Source organism: Hyperoodon ampullatus, assembly GCF_949752795.1.
Source record: "Hyperoodon ampullatus genome assembly, chromosome: 1".
NCBI lineage: Eukaryota > Metazoa > Chordata > Mammalia > Artiodactyla > Ziphiidae > Hyperoodon > Hyperoodon ampullatus.
The window spans coordinates 229,331,058-229,351,738 of NC_136914.1; the positions used below are offsets into that span (position 1 = coordinate 229,331,058).

A 20,681-nucleotide genomic window follows, 5' to 3' on the forward strand; every position below is an offset into this window, starting at 1 on the left:
ATTTTGAATGTTAAACAAGTCCTGGGATAACCTCAACTTGGTATATAATCCTTTTTATACATTGTTGGACTTAATTTTCTAAATTCTGTTTAAATTTTTTCCATCTATATTCATGAAGAATAATGGCCTGTAGGTTTGTTTGGTTTTTTTAATATCTTTACCTTGTTTTGGTATCAGGCTCATAGAAGAGTTGGGATGTATTCCCTCCTCTTCAATTTTCTCAAAGAGTTTGTGCAGAATTGGTATTAATTTTCCTTAAATGTTTGGTGGGATTCACCAGTACAGCCATATGAGTCTGACATTTTCTTGGTGGAAAATCTTTTAACTACAAATTCAATTTATTTAATAGATAGAGGGCTATTCAGTTATCTGTTTCTTTTTGAGTGAGCTTTGGTAGTTTGTGTCTTCCAAGAAATTTTTCCATCCATTTCATCTAAGTTGTCAAATATATTGGCATAGAGCTGTTCATGATATTCCCTTATTATCTTTTTAATATGTGTAGAGTCTATGGTGATGTCACAGCTCTTATTTCTGATAGTGTTTATTTATGTCCTCTCTCTCTCTCTCTCTTTTTTTTGATCAGTCTGGCTACAGGTTTATCACTTTACAGATCTTCTTAAAGAAACAGCTTTTGGCTTTATTGATTTTCTTTTTAATTTTTGTGTTTTCTATTTCATTGATTTGTACTCTGATCTTCAATTTCCTTTCTTCTACTTGTTTTGAGTTTGATTTGCTCTTTTTCTCCTTTCACATTGCAGAGGGTGGTGAGATCATTGATTTGGGATCTTTTTCTCTTCTCATACAGGTGTGTAGTGCCACAAAATTTCCCCGAAGTATTGCATTAGAGATATCTTAAACATTTTGATATGCGCCCCCTGCAGCACTACAGTTCAAACTAATTTCCCTTTTGATTTCTTCTCTGGCCCATAGTTATTCTGATGTATGCTACTTACTTTCCAAACATTCGGGCATTTCCTCCATAGCTCTCTAGGTTTTTTTAAATTGAGGTAAAAATCACAGAACACACTTACACCCTGAAGGGACAGTGAGCCCTGAATACGGTGGAACAGCTCTTCCTCTTCCGCAGCAGCTCTCTGGACCAGGTCGTATGCTTCCAAGTAACATGCAGTTTTCCGTTCTTCATCTTTCTCATTTTGGGCAGATAACCTTTATTGGACAGAAGAGTGGAATTTAGAACAAAAATGTCAAAGCATTACGTCATCAGTACTAACAAAATGTGTAGCATGTAATTTTCTTGTAATTATGATGTATATTTTATTAGTACTTTAAATTTTATAATTAGATGTTTTACCTGGAAAGATATTCTCAATATATCTCAGAAAAAAAAAAAAAAAAAAAGGAGATCTGGAGTAATGCAGTAAGCACAGTATGACACTATGTTTATAAATAATTAAACTGGTGCTTGATACATCAGGTGTATACCTAATACTAATACCACAATATTAGTTGTGCTGGTTTAAACAGCTAATTTTCCTGTCTGTGTTTTTTTGCATTTTTTAAAGTTCTACATATACTGCTTCTATGATAATACTGTGTTAGGTTAGGTTTCACAGGTGTCAGTTTGCTTTTCCCGCATAAAGGCTGTTTGTAATACCCTGCCCTTGGTTTGCTTGCTGTGTCTTGGACGCTTGCGTGGCCCTGACCGCAGGGGGGCCCTGGGCAGGGGACGGGGACGGGGAGGGTCACGTGGGAGGGTTGTCGGTCCGCTGGGGCGGGGGCAGCCCGGGCCTCCCGAGGCGACGGGCGTGTGGCCGCGTGTGCACACGCGTGTCTGCGCCCGTATGGGACGTGGGAAGATGCGTGCGCCCGGGGCCAGGGCTGGGCCGGGACGACGTGGGCGGACGCCCCCCAGAGGCTGCGGACCCCAGTACGTGTCTCTGGGGGAGGATCGTGGAACCCCGCGGCCAAGCCAAGCCGTGGGGAGGCCCTGCTGGCGGCCGGGCGGCGGCTGGCCCGGGAGGAAAGCTGGGTGCGTGGGGGAAGCAGGGGAGTGCAGCGGAAGGCCGGGATGGGGGCGTGGGCCCACCCACCTCTTCATCTTGGCGCGCTCCAGCTTGATGTCCACACACTTCTCCTTGTGGCCAATGTTGGTAAACTTTTCCTCAATTTCCAACAAGCGATCATCCATTTCCATCGGCAGAAACGAGTTCTGGAGGGGCTCACGGTCCACCGGCTCCTGGACGGCTTTGATCTGGAGGCTCACACACCTGCGGGGGTTGGGGGCGGGGCAGGGAGGCGCTTCCCTGAGACTCGTGGTCAAGGCCACCGCCCACCTCTAGCTTCCATCTGGGCGCAGGGAGAAACACCTTCCCCAGCGTTTCTTGACACCAGAAATCCTACAAGCCACGTTCTTTGGTCACAATGCCATAAAATTAGAAATAACAATTCCCCACCCCACTCCTCTCTTAAAACACTCAGGGGCAGAAAAGAAAACCCACTGGAAATGGAATCCGTTCACAGGTCACACCTGCAGGCTGCTGCAGGGGGCGTCAGAGGTGCCTCTGCTAGGGGGAGAGACAGCACAGGGGCCAAGGAACCCATCCCACAGGGGTTGACAGAGCAGCCATGACAGAACAAGCCCTCTCCCAGCACAGGAAGAACTCAGCAAAGACCAAGAGAGAACACAGAAAACCAGAATCAGGCAAAATCCACAATTCTTTGGTCAGTAAAGCAGAAGCTGCTCTGAGAAGGCGGATTCAGTTGGAATCTGCAAATCCAACTCAGGAGACAGACCTCGAGACTTTGCACAGTTACGAGAAAGGCACCCATGAACGTCTGTGCTGAAACCACGAGGAAACCACTTTCTAGGCGAAGATAAACGACCAGGAGGATGGCTCGAAGATAAGCTGCTGATCTGAAAGCTAACGATCTTACTTGGGGTCTCTCTCCCGTGGCCTCCCGCCTCCCAGGCAGCTGCAGAGACCCTGGTGCTGTCTCTGTGGACCTGACACGCGGCCCGGAAGACTGGAGAGCAGAGGAGGAGACAGACCAACAGACCCCAGGAGGACGTCTGACCGCCTGGCAACGCGGGGAGAGGAGAGGCCCGGCCTGCCCCAGCCTTAGAGGCTTCCCGGAGGTGGAGCCACTTCCGGGGGAGCTAAGAACCCACGGGACAAACAAGGCCACCCACCCCATCCCGAGAGAAATGCTTGCTGCCAGGAAGGGATGCGGGCGGAGGCTGTGGGCACAGGGCCCTGTCCTGTGAGTCTCTGAACTTCGTAGGCTTGAAATTTGGCTTAAAAATTAATAGATTGAAAAAAGTAAACCACTATTTTCATGTTCACATTTTTTCTTACAAAAAATTACCTGGCTTCTAGGTCTGTGGTCATGAATTCCAATACGGGCATTCGGTTCGGTCTCTCCTTCTTAAGAACGTTGAAGGTATCTATGAGCTCCTGGAACAGCTGGCAGACCTGAGGCAGGCCCAGCAGGGTCACGGTGGCCCCCGCTGCCCCGCCCCCTCCCCCCACCCCCCCGCAGGCTGCACCGCCGGGCGGGCACGCGGCCGGCCGCTCACCACTGCCTCTCTCCTCTCCTTCTCGGTGGACAGGAGCGTGTCCGCCAGGGTCAGGGTGGAATCGTACCAGAACTGCTCGCCGCCCCCCAGGTGCTGGGCCTTCTCGATCATCTTCCTGGCTTGCCCGTACTTCTTTTCCTTGTTTGCCAACCGTGCCAACAGGTGCAGGCATTTCGATTCTGCACAAGGATCGTCGAGCTCCTAAAAATGAGGTGCGTGTTGAGACAGGACGGGGAGTGGTGGGGGGAGAGTGAGCGAGACAGAGACAGAGACAGAGAGACGGCAGCCGTGGCACCAGGCCTCTGCACACACTGTCTGAGCTCTTGTCTGGCGACATGCCTGCAGTGTGAGGGCACAGGGGCTGGGCTTGATGCCTGTGTATGTGTTAAAACCTACTCCCCTGACTCTGGAAAGCACTGACAGCCCTGGAAAGCCTGCCCCTGGCAGCAGGAGGGTTGGGTGGCGGCCAGGTGGAGGTGAGGGCAGCATGTGGATGACTCTTTCGTGGGTCTGGGGGAGGCTGACAGGGAGGGTCACGGATGCACGGCCACAGGAGACGGGACTGCGGCGCCTGTGGCATGTGGGTGTCGGCTCACAGCCCGCCACCTCCTTCGGCCACCTGTCCACCCTCTGGTCCCCAGTCCTGGCCCCGGGAGCCCCTCCGTGCTGTGCTCCTCTGCATCCCCCCAGGGCCCACCCTGGCCGCTTCCCTTCAGCAGCCGCAGTCCCTTCCCAGGCCACGCTCCCTCCTGAGTCTGGTCTGCACACACCTGTCCCCCTGCCTAAGACATAGAGCTGAACCTCCCAAGGCTGTAAATTTTTTATACCTTTATTAGGGATGCTTCTCTCTCTGGAGTTCTTCTACAAAGAAAGTGCCAGCCTGTCTGGTTCTGTAGCTTTGCCCCACCCTCCCAGGGAACAATTCTGAACCTGCACCATCTATCTGCCTCTTAGAACAAAACCGAAGCCCTAGGCCTCTCCAGGGGCACCCGGCCACATGCACATCGAGAGGCCGGCTCAGAAACAGAAGGGGCCCCGCAGCCCAGGAGGAAAAAGAGGCTCTAACACACTCTGTTGAAGGAGCTCGAGAAACCAGAGGAGCAGACAGACTAAGGACGTGAAGGACAGACCTCCGGCAGAGCTGGATCTGCACGTGGGAGTTGGACGGGTGCTCTAGAACAGGCTTCAACACAGACAGGTCCCTGCCTCCCAGAGAGAAGTGTCTCAGCGGGGGCGCGGAGTTGGGGGGCTGCTTCTCGGGGGAAGAGGCCCCACAGGTGCAGTGGGCCGGGCAGGTGTGGCCTCACCTGGAAGGCCAGGTACGCCTCTGACAGGAGCAGCCGCGCAGGCTGGTACAGGTCCATCTCCAGCAGGACTTCAGCCTTGAGGGTCCACAACTGCGGGAAGGACATTCCATCCAGGCCCCTGCCGGTCTCTCCGTTTATCTTCAAAGTCTGTAAGACATGCAGGCCTGCGGGTGCTGCGTGGGTGCAGGGCCCGTGCTGTCGAGCGAGGTTCCCCACCGGCCCCGCACTCGCCAAGCCCAGCCCCCACTCTGGTGCCCGAGGCCAGGCTGTCCCCCGGGAAGTGTGTCTCTCCTCACCCACCAGGCCCACCAAGCAGTCCCGGGTGCAGGTGGCTCGCCTGGCCTGGCTTGCAGGAGGGGTCTGCGCACTCTGGGTCCCGGCCATCCCCCACCACGAAGGGAGTCCCAGGTGTGGCACTCCCATGGTAACAAATGCTTATGACCTCGGAGCATGGCGGTGGGGATGGTTATTTCCTTTACGGGCGAGCCCACCACCGGACGGGGTCGGGGGCAGGCCGGTGGGCGCTCAGACCTCCTGGCCACTCTGGCTGCGAGGGCCTCGCCCTTTCCCCCTTCTGGTTGGCGCGGTAGCTCTCCCCGGGGGGGCACCCGCTGCTCCCAGCCCGTCCTATCTGAACTGCAGCTCAGGCCCTGCAGTCCCATCTTCCATGGGAACTTCCAGGGCCCGCAGGGAGGGGACACATCCCATCAGTCCCTGGATTTCCCAGGAAACCCGGCACCAGGATTTGGAGGCAGCAGGCAGTTAAGACAAGTCTGAGCTTACTGGCTGGAGCGGGGCCTGTCACTGCCCCCGCTGGGCTAGGAACCAAGGTGCTTCTGCAGAGCGAGGCTACCTTATCCTTTGCTACGAGGGGCTTCATCTCTGCTCGCTGGGCTGGAGTGGGGGGCTCGCTCAGTGCTGGCAGACTTTCTTCTAATAGAGGTTCCTTATTTTTCTCCTTTTTCAAGGCAATTTCTTTTCTGCAGCTAATATAAGTAAAACAGGCATTATGCCAAAGAAGAAATACAACGGCCAGAGACACCTGAAAATGTTCAATTTCAGTAGTAATCAAAGAAATACAAATGAAAATAGCTACAAGAAGCTGCTATCCACTCACGTGTTTACAAAGATTTTTTTTTAATTCCCATATGGTTTAGCAGCATATATGACTCCCAAATTTCCACCCCTAGCCCATTCTCGCTTCCAGACTCCAGGCTCACGCATCCAGCTACTCATCTGACATCCCGACCTGGATGTTTAACACGAATCTCAAACTTACGTCCAGGCCAGAACTCCACCCCATCTGGAAAGGCAGCCCACAGAGGCCCCTGCCCAGCTCCTGCTTCTTGTGGGACCCTCCTTCCCCATGTGCCCTCAGGATGCCGCCTCCTTCACCCATCCCGCTCCACCTGGCCCCCTGCACACGCCTGGTGCTGTGTGTCCCTCCCTCATGCGGCCCCAGCCTGGGAGACGCCCACACACGGGAGGGCACGTGGGGAATGAACTGCTCCTGCTGCCCAGCCGTGGTGGGAGACGGGGCCTGGGGCCCGAGGAGACGCAGCCGAGAGCAGGGCCGGTGCCTGAGCAGCACCACGGCAGGGGGAGCTCCGCGGCCTCAGCTGACTTACCTCAACTGCTCCACCTCGCAGATGTAGGCGTGCCCGACCACCTCCTCGTGGAAAGTGGCTGCTTCCCTCAACTTCAGGTCAGAACAGACCAGGGCAAGTCTACGGGGGTGGCGAGAGGAGCATCAGCCCTGAGTCGGGCTGCCCTGGGCTCAGCCAACTTGACACAGGTTGGTAAACGGGAAAAGGAATGGATAATCTGAAGATATTTTCTATAATTTGTAAAGCTAAGCCAGATTACTAGGGAAAAATAACAGATGGCTCCATCAAATTTCAGGTAGAGCACATTTTTACACTCATTCATATATTTTACTCCATACACATTTATAGTCTCAGGGTCATCTTTCGAGGTCAAGACAAGGCGCAGTGGGTGGGGCTCTGACCCGTTACAACTTGAAGCAAACAAGCTCTGCTTTGATTCTTGTGTAAAACAGTTGTATTGTGAAATGATTTCAAGTTTCCAGAAAAGTTACACAAACACTACAAAGAATTACTACATCCTTCACCACCCAGGTTCTCTCTCTCCTTCTCTCTCAATTTTATATATGTAAAAATCTATTAAAATTTTATATAAAAATATAAAAATAGTATAGAGGAAAATTATTTCCTGAATAATAATATAAACTTTCATATATAGTTCAGGAAATAATTAAAAATTATTTACACATAAATTTTATTTAAAATTCATATATATAAAAGGTTTTCCTGAACTATTTGAGAGTAAGTTGAAGACACAATGCTCCTTTTTTCTACTTATTCTACTTCAGTGTGTATTTCCTTGGAATAATCATATTCTCTTAAGAACCAGGTACAAATTTTCAGACTAAAAATACTATTTTTATGTTTAGGTATTCTGATTTATTTGGCTTTACAAATCTTAGGGACTTTATTATTTATATAAATAGTCAACTACAGAATTAAAATTTTAAAATCTTATTTCGTTTTATATTGCTTTGGGAAATATTCACTTTAGCCACTTAAATGTCTCCCAGCTCCCCTGAAAATAAAGCAGGTGTACCAACCGGAGGTGGTAGAGGTCCTTGAGGCTCTTGCTGTCGACCACGGAGGCTGCAATGAGTACCCCCAACTGCAGGACCGGGATGGTGAGCTCGTGAAGGAACACCTTCTGCAGGGCCTCGACCAAGTGGTCCAGATAGTATAAACTGTACGTCTACATCAATACACAGCATACATGTAAGGTCAAAGACGGGGGAAGGGTAGGCCCCCAGCTCACAGGGTCTTCCCTCCGGGAACTCTGTCCCCACAGTGCCACGTGCACAGGGGTGCTGAACTAGTGTCTGTTGAGGGAAGGAATGACGTGCTCTCTGCCTCCTTTCCTTCAGTTAATGGCTTTCAGCTTGTCGTGTGCAATTTCCTGGAATCTTCACCCAAGTATAAAGATGCTCACAAGAAACATCCATCTGCTTTCATTCAAATTAATGTCTTTGTTTCATTTCTTTATATACACATACAACTGCTTTCAAATTTAATATAGACAGAGACGAACTAATACTTCTTATAATGTCACACTAGGTTTGATAAAACAATTATTCCTCAGTAGAAAATTAGAGAAGTTGGATGAGCTATTTTAAAAATCTGCTTAAAAGCACTGAAGAGTGAACAATGCAGGCAAAAATGGCTGGGCCGAGACATGGAAGAAGATGTGAATTGAGAGATGTGAAGCTGGCATATTGGGATACACGTGTCCTGGGATGTCTGCTGACAGAAGAGGCAGCTGAGAGCCTGAACAGCACCTGTGACTTTTCCTTTGAAGGTGGAGTTGAGGGCCCACTGAAGGCTAATGTCCTGACTGGGTCCCCAAAGCCCGCACCTGAGGCTTAAGGGCAATGAAGTAAAACAGCCCTGTCAGGGGTTACACCCCAGCCCAGTGGTATTCGGGTGGCCTGGAAAGCGTGTGGTTTTTTTGAGAGGCTAATAATTGATCATTCCTGGTGAGGCCGCTCAAGAAAGAGAGTGGGGGGAGACACAGAAATCTTTATAGATTCTACAGACACTAAAAGATGAAACTAGGACATTAAGAACCACATTATGCCAATTAATTTAAAATTTTATATTAACTGGAAACATCCTAGAAAAACACAACCCACCATTACAAAAGAAATATAAAATCTGAAGCGTTCTGTAACTGTTAAGTAAATTGGATCCATATTTTAAAATCTTCTCAAATGGATCTAGGCCCAGAAGTCTTCACCAGGGAATTCTTCCAAACATTTAAGGAAGAAATAACAGCTAATCTTACACAAATTCTTCCCAAGAAGAGTTAAAAAAGGGAACACTTTCTAATTGACTAAAAGGTCAGTGTGATGTTGTGATACAACAAGACACACCTCTGGTCTTTGTTCTTGGTTCCTGGCACTGAGCTCCTACAACCCTCGGGATTTTGTGGTTCACAAGCCCCTTTCACCCACACCTGAGTTTACACCCGCAAGGTGACTCCTGGCCATCCCTACAGAGCTTCAGGATGGGGGCTGGCGGCCGGAGGAACCAACCACGGGACGGGAGAGTGAAACCCTCAGCCCCGTCCCGATATCTGGGGAGGGGAGGGGCTGGAGGCTGAGTTAATTCCCAACGGCCCGCGAGCCGATCAGCCGTGCCCTGTCCCGGAACCTGCATGGAAACCCTGCGGGAAGGGGTCTGGAGAGCTTCTGGGCTGGTGAACGTGTCCACCTGCCAGGAGGGTGGCGCCCGGCACACCCCAGCTCCACGGGGACAGGCTCTCCTGTGCTCGGGACCCTGCCACACCTGCCCCATGGACCTCCTCATCGGGCTGTTCACCTGCATCCTTTACAGCATCCTCTGTAACAGACCAGCGATCTAGTTAAGTCAAGCGTTTTCCTGAGTCTGGGAGCCGTCATGGCAAACATCGAACCTGAGGAGGGCGTCGTGGGAACCCGATTCATGGCCACACTGCATGGAGTGCAGTGGCCTGGGGACCCGACACTTGTGACTGGCGCCTGGTGGGGGCGGCCTCGAGGGACGGAGCCCTGGCCCTGTGGGGCCTGCACTGACCCTGGCGCGTAGTGCCAGAACTGAGTTAAATGGGGTGGTCACCCAGCTGGTGTCCACGGGGAGCTGAGAACTGGTTGTTGTGTGGAAACCCACACACCTGCGGTCAGAAGCGCTGGGAGAGAAAACAGTTCAGAGCCAGGGCAGGTTTTTACCACTTCCTGACAGGCGTGCGGTATGAAAGGAAAATTAAACACCAATTTCCTCATGAACATAGAGGCAAACACCCCAAACAAAATACTAGCCAGCTGAATCTGATGATAAATGAAATGAATAATACATCTCAACCAAGGTGACATTATTCTGATAACCATTAGGGAAAAAAATCAACATAATTAAAATAAGGAAAGAGAAAACCATTATTTGATAGATGGAGAAAAATATTTGATAAAAATCTATAGCCATTTGTGATTAAAACTCTTAGCAAATAGAAACAAAGGAACTTCCTTAATCAATAAAGAATACCTATAAGCACCTACAGCAAACATCGATGACACTGAGTGAAATGCTGAAACCCCCTTGCTAAGACAAGGAGCAAGCTAAGAAGGTATCACCATCTCTGCTCAGCGCTGTGTTGGTGGCAGCCAGTGGAATAAGGAGATAAAAAGTGTAATGATCGGAAATGAGGAAAAACGTTTGCGGACAAAATGCAGACTCTGTGTATACACATAGAATCAAAAGAATCTACAGATTGATTACCAAACTTATCTAGAAGTTAACTAAACCGATGGCTGCAAGGTCAAGATGAAAACAATTATATTTCTAGATTTCGTCTGGAGTTTAAAAAAATGAAACAAAAGAGGTATATTTGCAACAGCAGCACAAACATCAAATACATAGAAATAAATCTAATGTGTGTAACCTCCACGCATAAAACTCAAATCCACTATCAAGAGAAGTTACAGAAGGACCTGCGTCAACAGAGAGCTAGAACACGCTCATCGACTGGAATGTTCAATGTGGCAAAGACGTCAGTTCTCCCCCGAACCAAAAACTGATCTCGAGATTCAATGCAATCACAGCCAAAACTCCACCAGGGTTTCCAATGGAAGCCAACAAGCTGACTCTAAAAGACACATGGAAACACATGGACGACGGAAAGGACATCCAAGACCTTACTGAATAACAAGGTCAGGAAATGTTCTCTCCCAAGCAGTCCAGGTGACGAACCTCAGTAGCTCAGACAGTGAGGTGTCAGTGCGGGTGTGGACGCCTGATTCATGACAAGCGTGGCAAAGAAGCCAGGCAAGCGATTTTTCAATAAGTGGTGTTAGAACATTCAGCTATCCAGATCAGAGAGCTCAAAACCGGATCCTTCACCTCACAGCACACACATGAACCAATTTCAAGTGGATCTAAATCTGACATGTAGAAGTATAAAGCTTTTGGGAAAATATCATAAGAGAACATTTTCATGATCTTTGGGAAGGAAAACATTTGTTTAAACAGGACACAACAAGGCACTAGTCATAAAGGGAAAGATTAATACTTTTTAGTAGACTAAAACTTGGAGTCTGTATTCACGAGAAGACCTCAAGACAGTCAAGTCACAGAGTGGAGGGTGACCTGCTGTCATAAACTGTCTAAGTGTTTTTTCCAAGACAGATAAGGAACTCCTTCAATTCAACAAGGAAAAGACAGAGGCTTAATAAAATGTGGGCGACCGATTGCACAGGCAGGCCACGAAAGAGGACATTCAAGTGGCCAAAAGGTGCTGAGAGGCGTCCGGCCTCACCGTAGTCAGGGAGTGTCCGGCTGAGCCCAGTTAGAGGCCCACGCCCCACCCCCCGACGGCCAGGTGAGAAGGCGGGCCTCACTGGCACGACCACTGCCGAAGGCAGTTTGTCAACATGCTGTAGTTGGAGCTACACCTGCTCCGTGACCCAGAAACCCCGCTGCCGGGTGTGCCCTCCAGATACGTGGGCACGTGGGCCCTGAGACATCTGTAACGGGCATGCCGGAAACAGCCCCGTGCCTTCCGTGGCTGAAGGACAGACAGGCCGTGGTCGAGTCACCAGACGGAATACTCGACACCGACGATGTGAACACAACCAGACACACGAAGCAGCGTGGAGGATTCCCGTGGACGCCGCGCTCCGGAGAGAAGCCAGCCATGGGCGGTTAGAGGCCGAGAGTCTCTATTTCCACAAGCACAGAAACCAGGCAGGTGCAGGGCTGAAAAACAGCCCCCGAAGTTGCCGGCGCTACGCCTGGAACCTGCGTGCAGGTGTGGTCAAGCTAAGGATGCCGAGCTGGGGAGGTTGCCCTGGATGATACAGGCGGCCCCACGTGTCATCGTATGGGCCCCTGTACGTGGGAGATGAGACGCAGACACAGTGGAGAAGCCACGTGACGACAGAGGTGGGGGGGGTGACGCGGCCACAAGCCCAGGAGCCCCCAGGAGCTGAAAGAGGCAGGAAGGACCCTCCCCTGGGGCCTCCAGAGGGAATGTGTCCCCGCCGACATCTTGACTTCGGCCCAGTGATACTGACTTTGAACCTGTGGCCTCCAGAACTGCGAGGAAAAACCTTTCTGCTGCTTTAAGCACCCGGTTTGCGGTGGCCTGTCACAGCAGCCGTGGGGCACTCCCAGGCACGGCTGAATCTCATGTTCAGGAGTGTGACCTGTGCGGGGAATGCGTGAGGAAAAGTCCCCCGGGTGCTGCAGGTGCCCGGGGAGGGGGAGGTGGCCGGGGCCGGGCCTGTGGGAGGGTCTGGGGGCTTATGCCCAGGAGGCCCTTCACAGTTCCCTGAGCAGAGCCCTGTTTCTGTGCATCCCTCTCTGGTCTCACTTCACACCGGAAAGCGTCAGCTGTGACAACAAGCCAGGAGGCAGGACATGGACACAGGCCTGGGACGGCATCTTCAGGTCCACTCACCGGCTTCTGGAGAGTTGACGGGTTGACAGCAAAGTTGCTCTGATCCTGTTTAAATACTGATATGGCTTCTTCGGGGCAAGCGTAGGAAGCCCACTCTTCTATGCTTGCTGGTACGTCTTCAAGGCGTTTGCCAGGAGTGGGGCTTTGAAGCTGCAAAGCAGGAAGCCAAGCTCTGTTTTAGGAGGCGGAGCTCGAAGCAGACACCCAGGTGGCCCCGCGGGAAAGGACGGGTCGGCAGTGCCTCTGGGGACGTGCGTGGCGCCCTCCCTGGGCTGCCAGCCCGACGGTGAGCCACGCTGGACCCACACGTGTCTCCACATCCTGGAGAGCACAGTGATGGGGGAGGGAGGCGGGGGCGTCCCCAGTGGGGACAGTGAGGCGGGACAGCCGGGACGGGCGCTGCCGTGAGCACAGCCCCAGACACAGGCAGTTCCTCCGGTGACAAGGTGACGTGCAGCACAGGCCCCCAGTGGATGGAGAGAAGGTGCTGTCCCGCCCCGCGTGGCCAGGGCCCAGATGCACCTGGGCAGAGGGAGGGACCCGCTCTGGGAACGCAGATGACAGACCACAAGGGAGAAGCCAGACCCTCCCCGTGTCACCACCTAACACCTGGGGCAGGGGGACCAGAACCACTGGCTCCACTTCCCGGGGGGGAAACCGGACAGAGCAGCCGGGACGGCCCTGCCCTCTGCTGCCCAGCATCTGGGATGAGGAGCCTTGAGGGCGGTTGGGGCAGAGCCTGGCCACCCGGGAGGGCACGGTCACCTGCTTCGAGTCCCTGTCCTTGTCTTTCTCTCTGCCCTTGTCCTTGTCCTTGTCTTTTTCTCTGTCTTTGCTTTTCTCCTTCTCCTTTTGAAGCAACAACGAATGTGAACTCACTGCTGCTGGAATTCTGCTTTCTGAAATTGATTTTCCTGCTGTTAATAAAGAAACCTGGGAAAAGAAAACCCGAATTTGCAGCACTGATAACAGAAGCAGGTCCCCCTCCTCCCACGCACTCATGGGAGGCAGTGGCCCAGCCATGAGCCGCCCGGCGCAGAGGTGGCAGCAGTGCCCCTTGGTGGGTGGACACGCGGCCGCCCTCCTCTGCCCTCGGGGGGCTTCCTCCAGGACTCTGGGCCTGCGGGGACGCACAGCTGACCCTTAAGAAGAGCTTGTCAGCCCCATAAGATGAATTAACGTCTCTAATGAAGAACATACTCAAGTGACTTTTAGCGGTTCTCAAAGAATTGCAGAGTTGCCGCGTGGTGGGTGGTGGGTGGTGGGTGGTGGGTGGTGGGTGGTAGTGGCCTGGGGCACCTTTAAGACCCAGGATGGCCTTCCCAGTCCTTCCTGCTGCCAATGGGCAATGGCCCTGTTGTCCACAGCATATGGCCGGGGTCAGGGTGCAAACCTGCGCCCAGAAGAAAGGCCTGTCCTGCCGACACTGTCCCACTGGGCGGGCACCGACGGCAGGAGGTCCTTGAGAGCAAGAGTCGACCAGGAGCTGCCCCGGGGGCCCCGTAAGGAGGTGGTGGGAAGGAGGGCAGCTCAGAGGCCGTGCGGAGGGGGCACAGAGAAGGTTCTGGAAGCCCAGTGGCAGCGCGGTGGAAAGACAGGGTTCTGCGGGTGGTTGGGCAAAGGCGCTGGGGTGAGTCTTGGAGAGGAGGGGCCCCTTCGTAGGGAGCAGCGAGGCCCTCCCTCCTCCCCTGAGTCCCCAAAGCAGGGAGGGTGCTGCTGGGAAGGAGGGGAGGGGGACGCTGTCCCGGGAGAGACACAGGACCTGTGTAAGTGCAGGTTCCCGGGGCCTCACCTGCCAGATGCGGCGGAGAAAGGTGTAGGCCATGAGGCAGTAGTCCTGGTGGCTGGCGGCGCTCGGGGTCACCACCAGGGCCAGCAGTGTGTAGGCGCGGGCCAGCGTCTCAAGCTGCCGTACATTCCGAAGCTTCTCCAGGGAGGGGGGCCCCGAGCCCTCGGCCCCCGGGCCCTCTGGGGCCGCCGGAGTGGACACCTGCTCTTCTGGAAGACAGGGTGCCGCTGGGTGTCCTCCCTGCCCGCCCCCTGCGCCCGCCTGGTCCCCAGGGGCCCCTGTCACCCGGCCTGGGGTTGAGACTCTTCCAGAGGGGGGCGCTGCCCTCACAGGGGCCAAGGCCACCCTCAGGGACGGACCTCCCAGGGCTCCCCCAGCGGAGACAACACGACCACCTGCAGGGACTCTGCGGCCACCGTTGGGGCTGTGAGGGGACACTGCCCCAGGGCGGGCTGGCGGCCTGGGCTCTGGGGTCTACTTGGAGCCTCCTCCCCACCGTGGTCCACCCTAGCTGCTCTGAGCTGGGCGTCTGGCGGCACCCAGACACGGCTGGACGTCGTGTGGACGTGTCCTCGAGCCTTCAGCACGTGCAGACAGGAGGCGGCCCCTCTCCTGGGCCCCTGAATTCTGCAGGCCCGGGAGGAGGCTGCCTCGGTGCCGGGCAAGTCGGCCCGCTGTTCCGAGGCCCCTCTGCTGCACGGGGCACCCATCCTACTGGAGCTTTGGCCCGCCTTTCGGTGACAGCTCTCAGGTCGGACCCAGAGAAGGACCAGAGGGGCTGCCGGGAGGCTGCCACCCCTCCCTCCGTCCATCCGGCAGGGCTCCCACCACCTCCCTATCACGCCTGGGCTGGGCCTTCCTGGTGGATGTGCTCTGCTGGAGGGGGAGGACCAGCACCCGGGGAGGCGGGGCCCTGACCTCGCCAAGTCCACAGGGCACTGGCCTGGGCGGGGGGCGTCGCAGGGACGGTGGAGCCCAGGAGCCCCTCGCGGCGGGCGGCCCCTCCCCCAGCCACTGCGCCGCTCACCTGTGGCCCCCACACCTGCCGGCTCCGGGGAGCCCCTGTCGGGCTGCATCCTCAGCAGGATGTCGATCGCCCACTCCAGGTGGAAGATGACGTCTTCGAGAGGAAACTGTTTGTGGTACAGCCACTCGCTGAATTCCATGATGCAGTCAACCTTCTGCCACTCACTCTCCGGCTTCTTTGGGATTAAACGGAAAAGGATGGTGAAGACACACACCTGCCACTCAGCAGCCCGAGAACCACACTGCAGGTGTTGTGCTCCTCCACCTCCTAGAAACAGGGGCTCCTTCTCACCCGTCTCTACCGTCACGAGGCCACCAGGCTCAGCAAGACCTCCCACGTGCAGCGGGCAGCAAGACCAGAGCCAGGCGAGTGTCCCCGGCCTCTGCTGCCTGCGGACGCCCCGCCGCCTGCCCGCCGGACCCCTCGCAGTTCCCACGTGTCCCTCCCGCCTCTGGGGCAACGCCGGCCTGAGGGGTTCTCTGCCGGCGCCCCACCATCTGCCCTGGGTCTCCTCCGGCACTTGGAGGTATGGACTGTTCTGTGGTTCACAGGGCTCGGAGGGCAGGGAAGATGCTGCACCGTGCAGTGTGCAGCCCGAGTCAGACCCAGTATCGCGCATCAATCATCACTGCACCAAGGGAGGAAGCTGCCACCCCCCGGCCCCCCCGAGAGCGGAGCCAGCCTGCCTTCCACCTGCCGGGCCCCAGGCCCCACGCCCCACACCTCACGCCTCACACGCCAGGAGGAGGAGGATGCGCGGCCGGAGGTGAGGGAAGGGGCAGGTGGCGGTGGGACACGCAAGGTCAGGGTGGACTCTCCCCAGGACACTGCTCGACGTCACCAGGGAGGGAGGGGCGTGGACGGGGCATCCCAGCCCTGAGTGGGGTCCTCCCCCCTCACTAGCAGGTGGGCAGAAGGGAAGGAGGAGCGGCCCTGAGCGCTGGGGGCCTGGAAGCCAGGTGACAGACGACCATGAGTGCCGAGGAGGGGTCAGACGGGGCCTCAGAGTGACTGTGACCATGTGGTCACGGGTGGCTTTGACAGGAGCTGTGCAAGAGAGATGACGGGGACGAGGGCGTCGTTTCAACAACGGTGCTGGGAAAAGCAGGCAGCCCCACGCTGAGGAAAGAGCAGGACCCCTACCTCGCACCAAACACGAGGCTGAACTCAAGAGGGATCAAAGACTTAAATGTAAGAGCTGAAACTATGACACTCTTGGAAGAAAACGTAGAAACCTTCGTGACCTTGGATTACACTTTGGTTTCTCAGCTACGTTGCCATAAGCATAAGCAGCAGAAGACATAGATAAGTTGGACTTCATCAAGATTATAAACTTTTGTGCTACAAATGACATCATCAAGAATACAAGAAAGTAGTTGAAAAGACAACCCACAGAATGAGAGAAAATATGTACAAATCATAGATCTGATAAGGGACTTGTATCCAAAATACATGAAGAATTCCTACAACTCAGCAATAAACAGACAAGAAACCAATTTTTTTTAAAAAAGGGCAAAGGATTTGAATAGACATTTCTCCAAAGAAGATGTACAAATGGCCAATTAGCACATGAAAACCATGCTACTAGTTACTACATTAGTTACTAGGGAAATGCAAGTCAAACCACGATTCAAATAGTTAAAGAGAGTCATCACATGACCTGGTAGTTCATTCCCAGGTATGTGCCCAAGAGAACAGCTGTAACGTGTCCGTGCAAACACTTGCACACGGATGTCCACAGCAGCCCAGTCACAAGAGCTCATAAGTGGAAGCAACACCGAGGCCCATCGGCGCAACATCCATCCACACGATGGAAGATCATTCAACCACCAGCAGTGAAGCCCTGACATGCGCTTCAACAGATGGAGCTTGGACATGACGTCCAGGGAGGGCAGCCGGACGCAGAAGACCCACCTCGTCTGGTTCCATCCGTGTAACGCTGGCTCACTGGGGCTGGCGGGGGTGGGGGGAGGGACACCGTGCCCACGGACCTGGGTTTTGGGGGGCTGGTGAAGTGTTCTAAAATTGATTGTGATGATGGCTGCATAGCCCTGTGAATTTACCATAAAGCACCTTGTACCCCTAAGAAGAAAGAAACGAAGGAAGGAAGGGGCGGAGAGCCTTTCCACGGAGTCTGTGCAGAGCGTTCCGGCAGCTCGGCTCGGCCGGCAGCCGCCCCGTCCGTGGCACCACCTGCTCCCCCGGCACAGCTGCCTGGCCCCAGGAACCCTGGCCTGGGCCCCAGGCACAAGATTCAGGGGCACCCACAGCCACTTGTAGTGGACCCAGGCCTCTGCTTGACCGCTGGGTGATGACCACACGGCCAACGATGGAGCCTGTGTTTGGACCCCTTCCCGGGAGACACCCCGACCCTGGAGCGCTCTGAAAACCTCGGTGGGATCCGCTCCATGAAGGGGAAACATTCTGCTCAACAGAAAAGCCTGTCAGGTGCCTGCCGCAGGGCACATCTTTGGGGCGGCTTCAGTCCCACCATCAAGGGGCCTTCTTTGCCCCGAGGCAAGTCCCACAAGCTCTGCATCAGATCAAGGTGCCCGCCCTCCCCCAAATCTCCAAGCGCGTCGAGAGGAACATGTGTCTTGGCTTCTCGGGGGCGGGGGCTGTCCCCAAGACCCCGAAACCCCAGAGGCTGCAGAGCCCCGCGGCCTACCCCCTGCCCTCCCCACACAGCCTCACAAGGACTGCGTCCCTCACGTGGGAGGACAGGATCCGTCTGCCGCCCCGGCTCGTGTCCCGCTGCCCCCCTCTTCCTTCCGGGCCTCCCGAGGGGCTGGGCTTCGCTCCGCACCGCCCCCCGCCTTCCCGCCCCCGGGGGCTTCATCCGCAGACACACGGTCAGTCAGAGCCAGACCTGCAGGGCCTGGATGGCATGGTGGTAGCACGTCAGCTCCCCGGAGACACTCTTGGAGTTGAGGGCCAGGCGCTTCCACATGTGTGCCAGATACTCCTCACTCTGGTCTTTGAATTTCTGAATTTCCATCATGAAGTTCTGGCCGAGTCTAGCCTTCACAATGACCATATGTTTGAAAATCAAGCTGAAGAAAAGTAAAAGAGAAAAATTAATGCTTGAATGGTAAAAATCGTAACTATATGGAATGCACACAAACTAAAGTATTTGTGCATGTTCCTACTTACAAAGAGAAAACAAAATGAAACCTGAGTATCTTGGGGGTCTTGTGTTGTGCTGTGTTTTGTTTTTTCATTTCTCATTTGTGTGTGTTGGGCTTAAATCCCCTCCCTTCCTGTGTTGACTTCTTGGTGGGGAAATAAAGTCCCCAGGGGAAAGGGGAGAGTGGGGGGCTGAGGAGGGAGCCACCCTGCTGGGGGACTGCAGGGGGAGGCAGCCGGGGGGGAGGCGTGGGGAGCGGGGCGCCCTGGGGGGCCTCAGGCACTCACAGGCGGTGTGCCGTCCGCGGCAGCACCCGCAGGGCCTCCTCCAGCACCTTGAGGCAGCCCTCCCAGTCATGCTGGTCAGCGTGGCTGTGGAACAGCAGGCCGTAGAGCGCGGCCCTAAGCGTCAGGTCATCCTCGGCCCCTGCGGTGGGAGACGGGGCTCAGGAGGGGCACCGGTCGGGGGTCTGGGAACGGGGGTGCTAGCAGCCGGGGGTCCACAGGACCGGGAGGCCCCCAGGGAGCACTCGGGACACGGCCGCCTGCCTGGGACACCCCGGGCCTCCTGCCGCAGAGCTGGACAGCAGGTGGGACCGCGTGGAGGTCCGGCCACAGGACCTCGTCATCTGCGTCCGTTAGACACACGCAGAGCTGCCCTTCCAGGGCCGGGCCTCGAGCAGCGGGAGTGACCCCTGATCGTGGGAAACACATCAGTCCTTTTGGGACTGAAGGCTCAGGGGCTCCTCCTGGGCGACACCTGCGCCGCTGTCCTCCCTCCCCCACCTGCCTCACCTGCACCAGGTGCCCCCTGCTGCCCCTCACCCCCCCACCCCGCCAGGCTTTCTCGGGCCCCGCAGTCCTCAAAGCCCTTTCTCTTTTGGAAACTCCCATTACTCTTCCGTAATTTTAAAAATAAAAAATGGGAGCGTCAGGAAAGAAGCAGCCTCTCTCCACCACCCTCACCCAGGCCGCTCGAGGGGCCACCTCAGCCCCACCGTCCACCAAAGCAGAGCCCCTGCCCCTGGTACCAGACACTCAGGTTGCCCTGTTTTACCTCATTGACCGTGTAGCTCTCTTTCCCGTTTTTGAATCGTTATAGCAAAGGGGTGAACACGCCCATGGATCCTGCCGGCAGGTTGTCCGGCTGCTGGCTAGGAGGACAGCGCCAACTCACACCACTCGGGGCCTGAGGGCTCACCGTGGCCCCCCCACTGCCAGCGCTGGGACGGAATACAGGTGCCCAGGAGCAGGTGGATTTAGGCACGTGAGCAGATAAACTGGTCAACGTCTGACACTTGGGAACCACGTGGGTTCCGTAGCGTGCTTTCCTCCTCTCATCTCAGCCGGGCCAACTCGGAACCACACGCCGCGGTGGTGAGGGCTCTTACAGTCAGGGCTCTGCACCCCCTGGCTGGCAGCAGGGGCACATGCCCCTGGACGTGGCAACCCCGCTTGCCAGAAATTCCAGACAGTGCCTCGGACGAGGAGGGAGAGACTGCCCGTGCGAGTTCAGCTGCTGAGCCGTCGGGGTCATTTGTTACTGCAGTGCGGCATCTTGTAACCTGACTAATGCGACTGCTCATGCATTATAGAAATGGATCGTTTAGCTGATGAATTTGATGCCAGTACTTTTCCAGTGTTTACTTTTTAATTTTCTGCATTTCTCATTATTTAAATTTTCATGTATTTTGAAAGTGTGCCTCTTTGATCACTCTAAACTTTAGGCAGTAATCTTTCCTCAAAACATTGCTTTGCTCAATTCTACTTTCTCATTTCTTCCTATGATTTGAATTGTTAAAGCTGCTAACCCATTTAGCTATCTGAGTATGTTTCAGCATGTGGAGTAAAGCGTGCACGGGCTCCACGCGCTCCGGGCGGTGCCGGGACCCCAAGCAGCCGGCTCCTCGCCGGGCCTCGCAGTCTTGCGGGTCTGGGCTGCTGTCTGCACCTCCCTCTGCGGCTCCAGCAAACAATCTTACCTGCGGGGGTCTAGAGGTCAACTCAGTATTTAATTACACATGGTCACATCTGTGTTCACTATTTTAAATCGAGTTACTCTCTCTCGTAGACCCTGAGGCACCTGAGGGAGGGGCCACGGCTCTAATCCACACACTCATGCTATGCAGTATACACCGTGGCCCTTACACTAACAGGGGTGATTCTTTTTTAGCAAATAATCTTTTTTTTTTTTTTTTTTTTTGCAGTACACAGGCCTCTCACTGTTGTGGCCTCTCCCGTTGCGGAGCACAGGCTCCGGACGCGCAGGCTCAGCGGCCATGGCTCACAGGCCCAGCCACTCCGCGGCATGTGGGATCCTCCCAGACTGGGGCACGAACCCGCGTCCCCTGAATCGGCAGGCGG

General features: G+C 54.7%; 1 protein-coding gene across 1 annotated transcript in view; it reads right to left on the minus strand.

The window, feature by feature from the left end:
* Positions 1 to 20,681, minus strand: part of CFAP46 (cilia and flagella associated protein 46) — a gene marked incomplete at both ends in the record, with an annotated part of 88,954 nt that overhangs the window by 25,592 nt on the left and 42,681 nt on the right. The window contains 13 exons of the mRNA XM_079699827.1: positions 1,032 to 1,167; positions 2,052 to 2,228; positions 3,328 to 3,434; positions 3,539 to 3,739; positions 4,846 to 4,992; positions 5,699 to 5,831; positions 6,474 to 6,572; positions 7,493 to 7,641; positions 12,376 to 12,525; positions 14,168 to 14,373; positions 15,192 to 15,366; positions 18,061 to 18,244; positions 18,606 to 18,744. Of these exons, the coding sequence (XP_079555953.1) occupies positions 1,032 to 1,167; positions 2,052 to 2,228; positions 3,328 to 3,434; positions 3,539 to 3,739; positions 4,846 to 4,992; positions 5,699 to 5,831; positions 6,474 to 6,572; positions 7,493 to 7,641; positions 12,376 to 12,525; positions 14,168 to 14,373; positions 15,192 to 15,366; positions 18,061 to 18,244; positions 18,606 to 18,744 (2,003 nt within the window). The remainder of the gene's footprint in view (positions 1 to 1,031; positions 1,168 to 2,051; positions 2,229 to 3,327; positions 3,435 to 3,538; positions 3,740 to 4,845; positions 4,993 to 5,698; positions 5,832 to 6,473; positions 6,573 to 7,492; positions 7,642 to 12,375; positions 12,526 to 14,167; positions 14,374 to 15,191; positions 15,367 to 18,060; positions 18,245 to 18,605; positions 18,745 to 20,681) is intronic.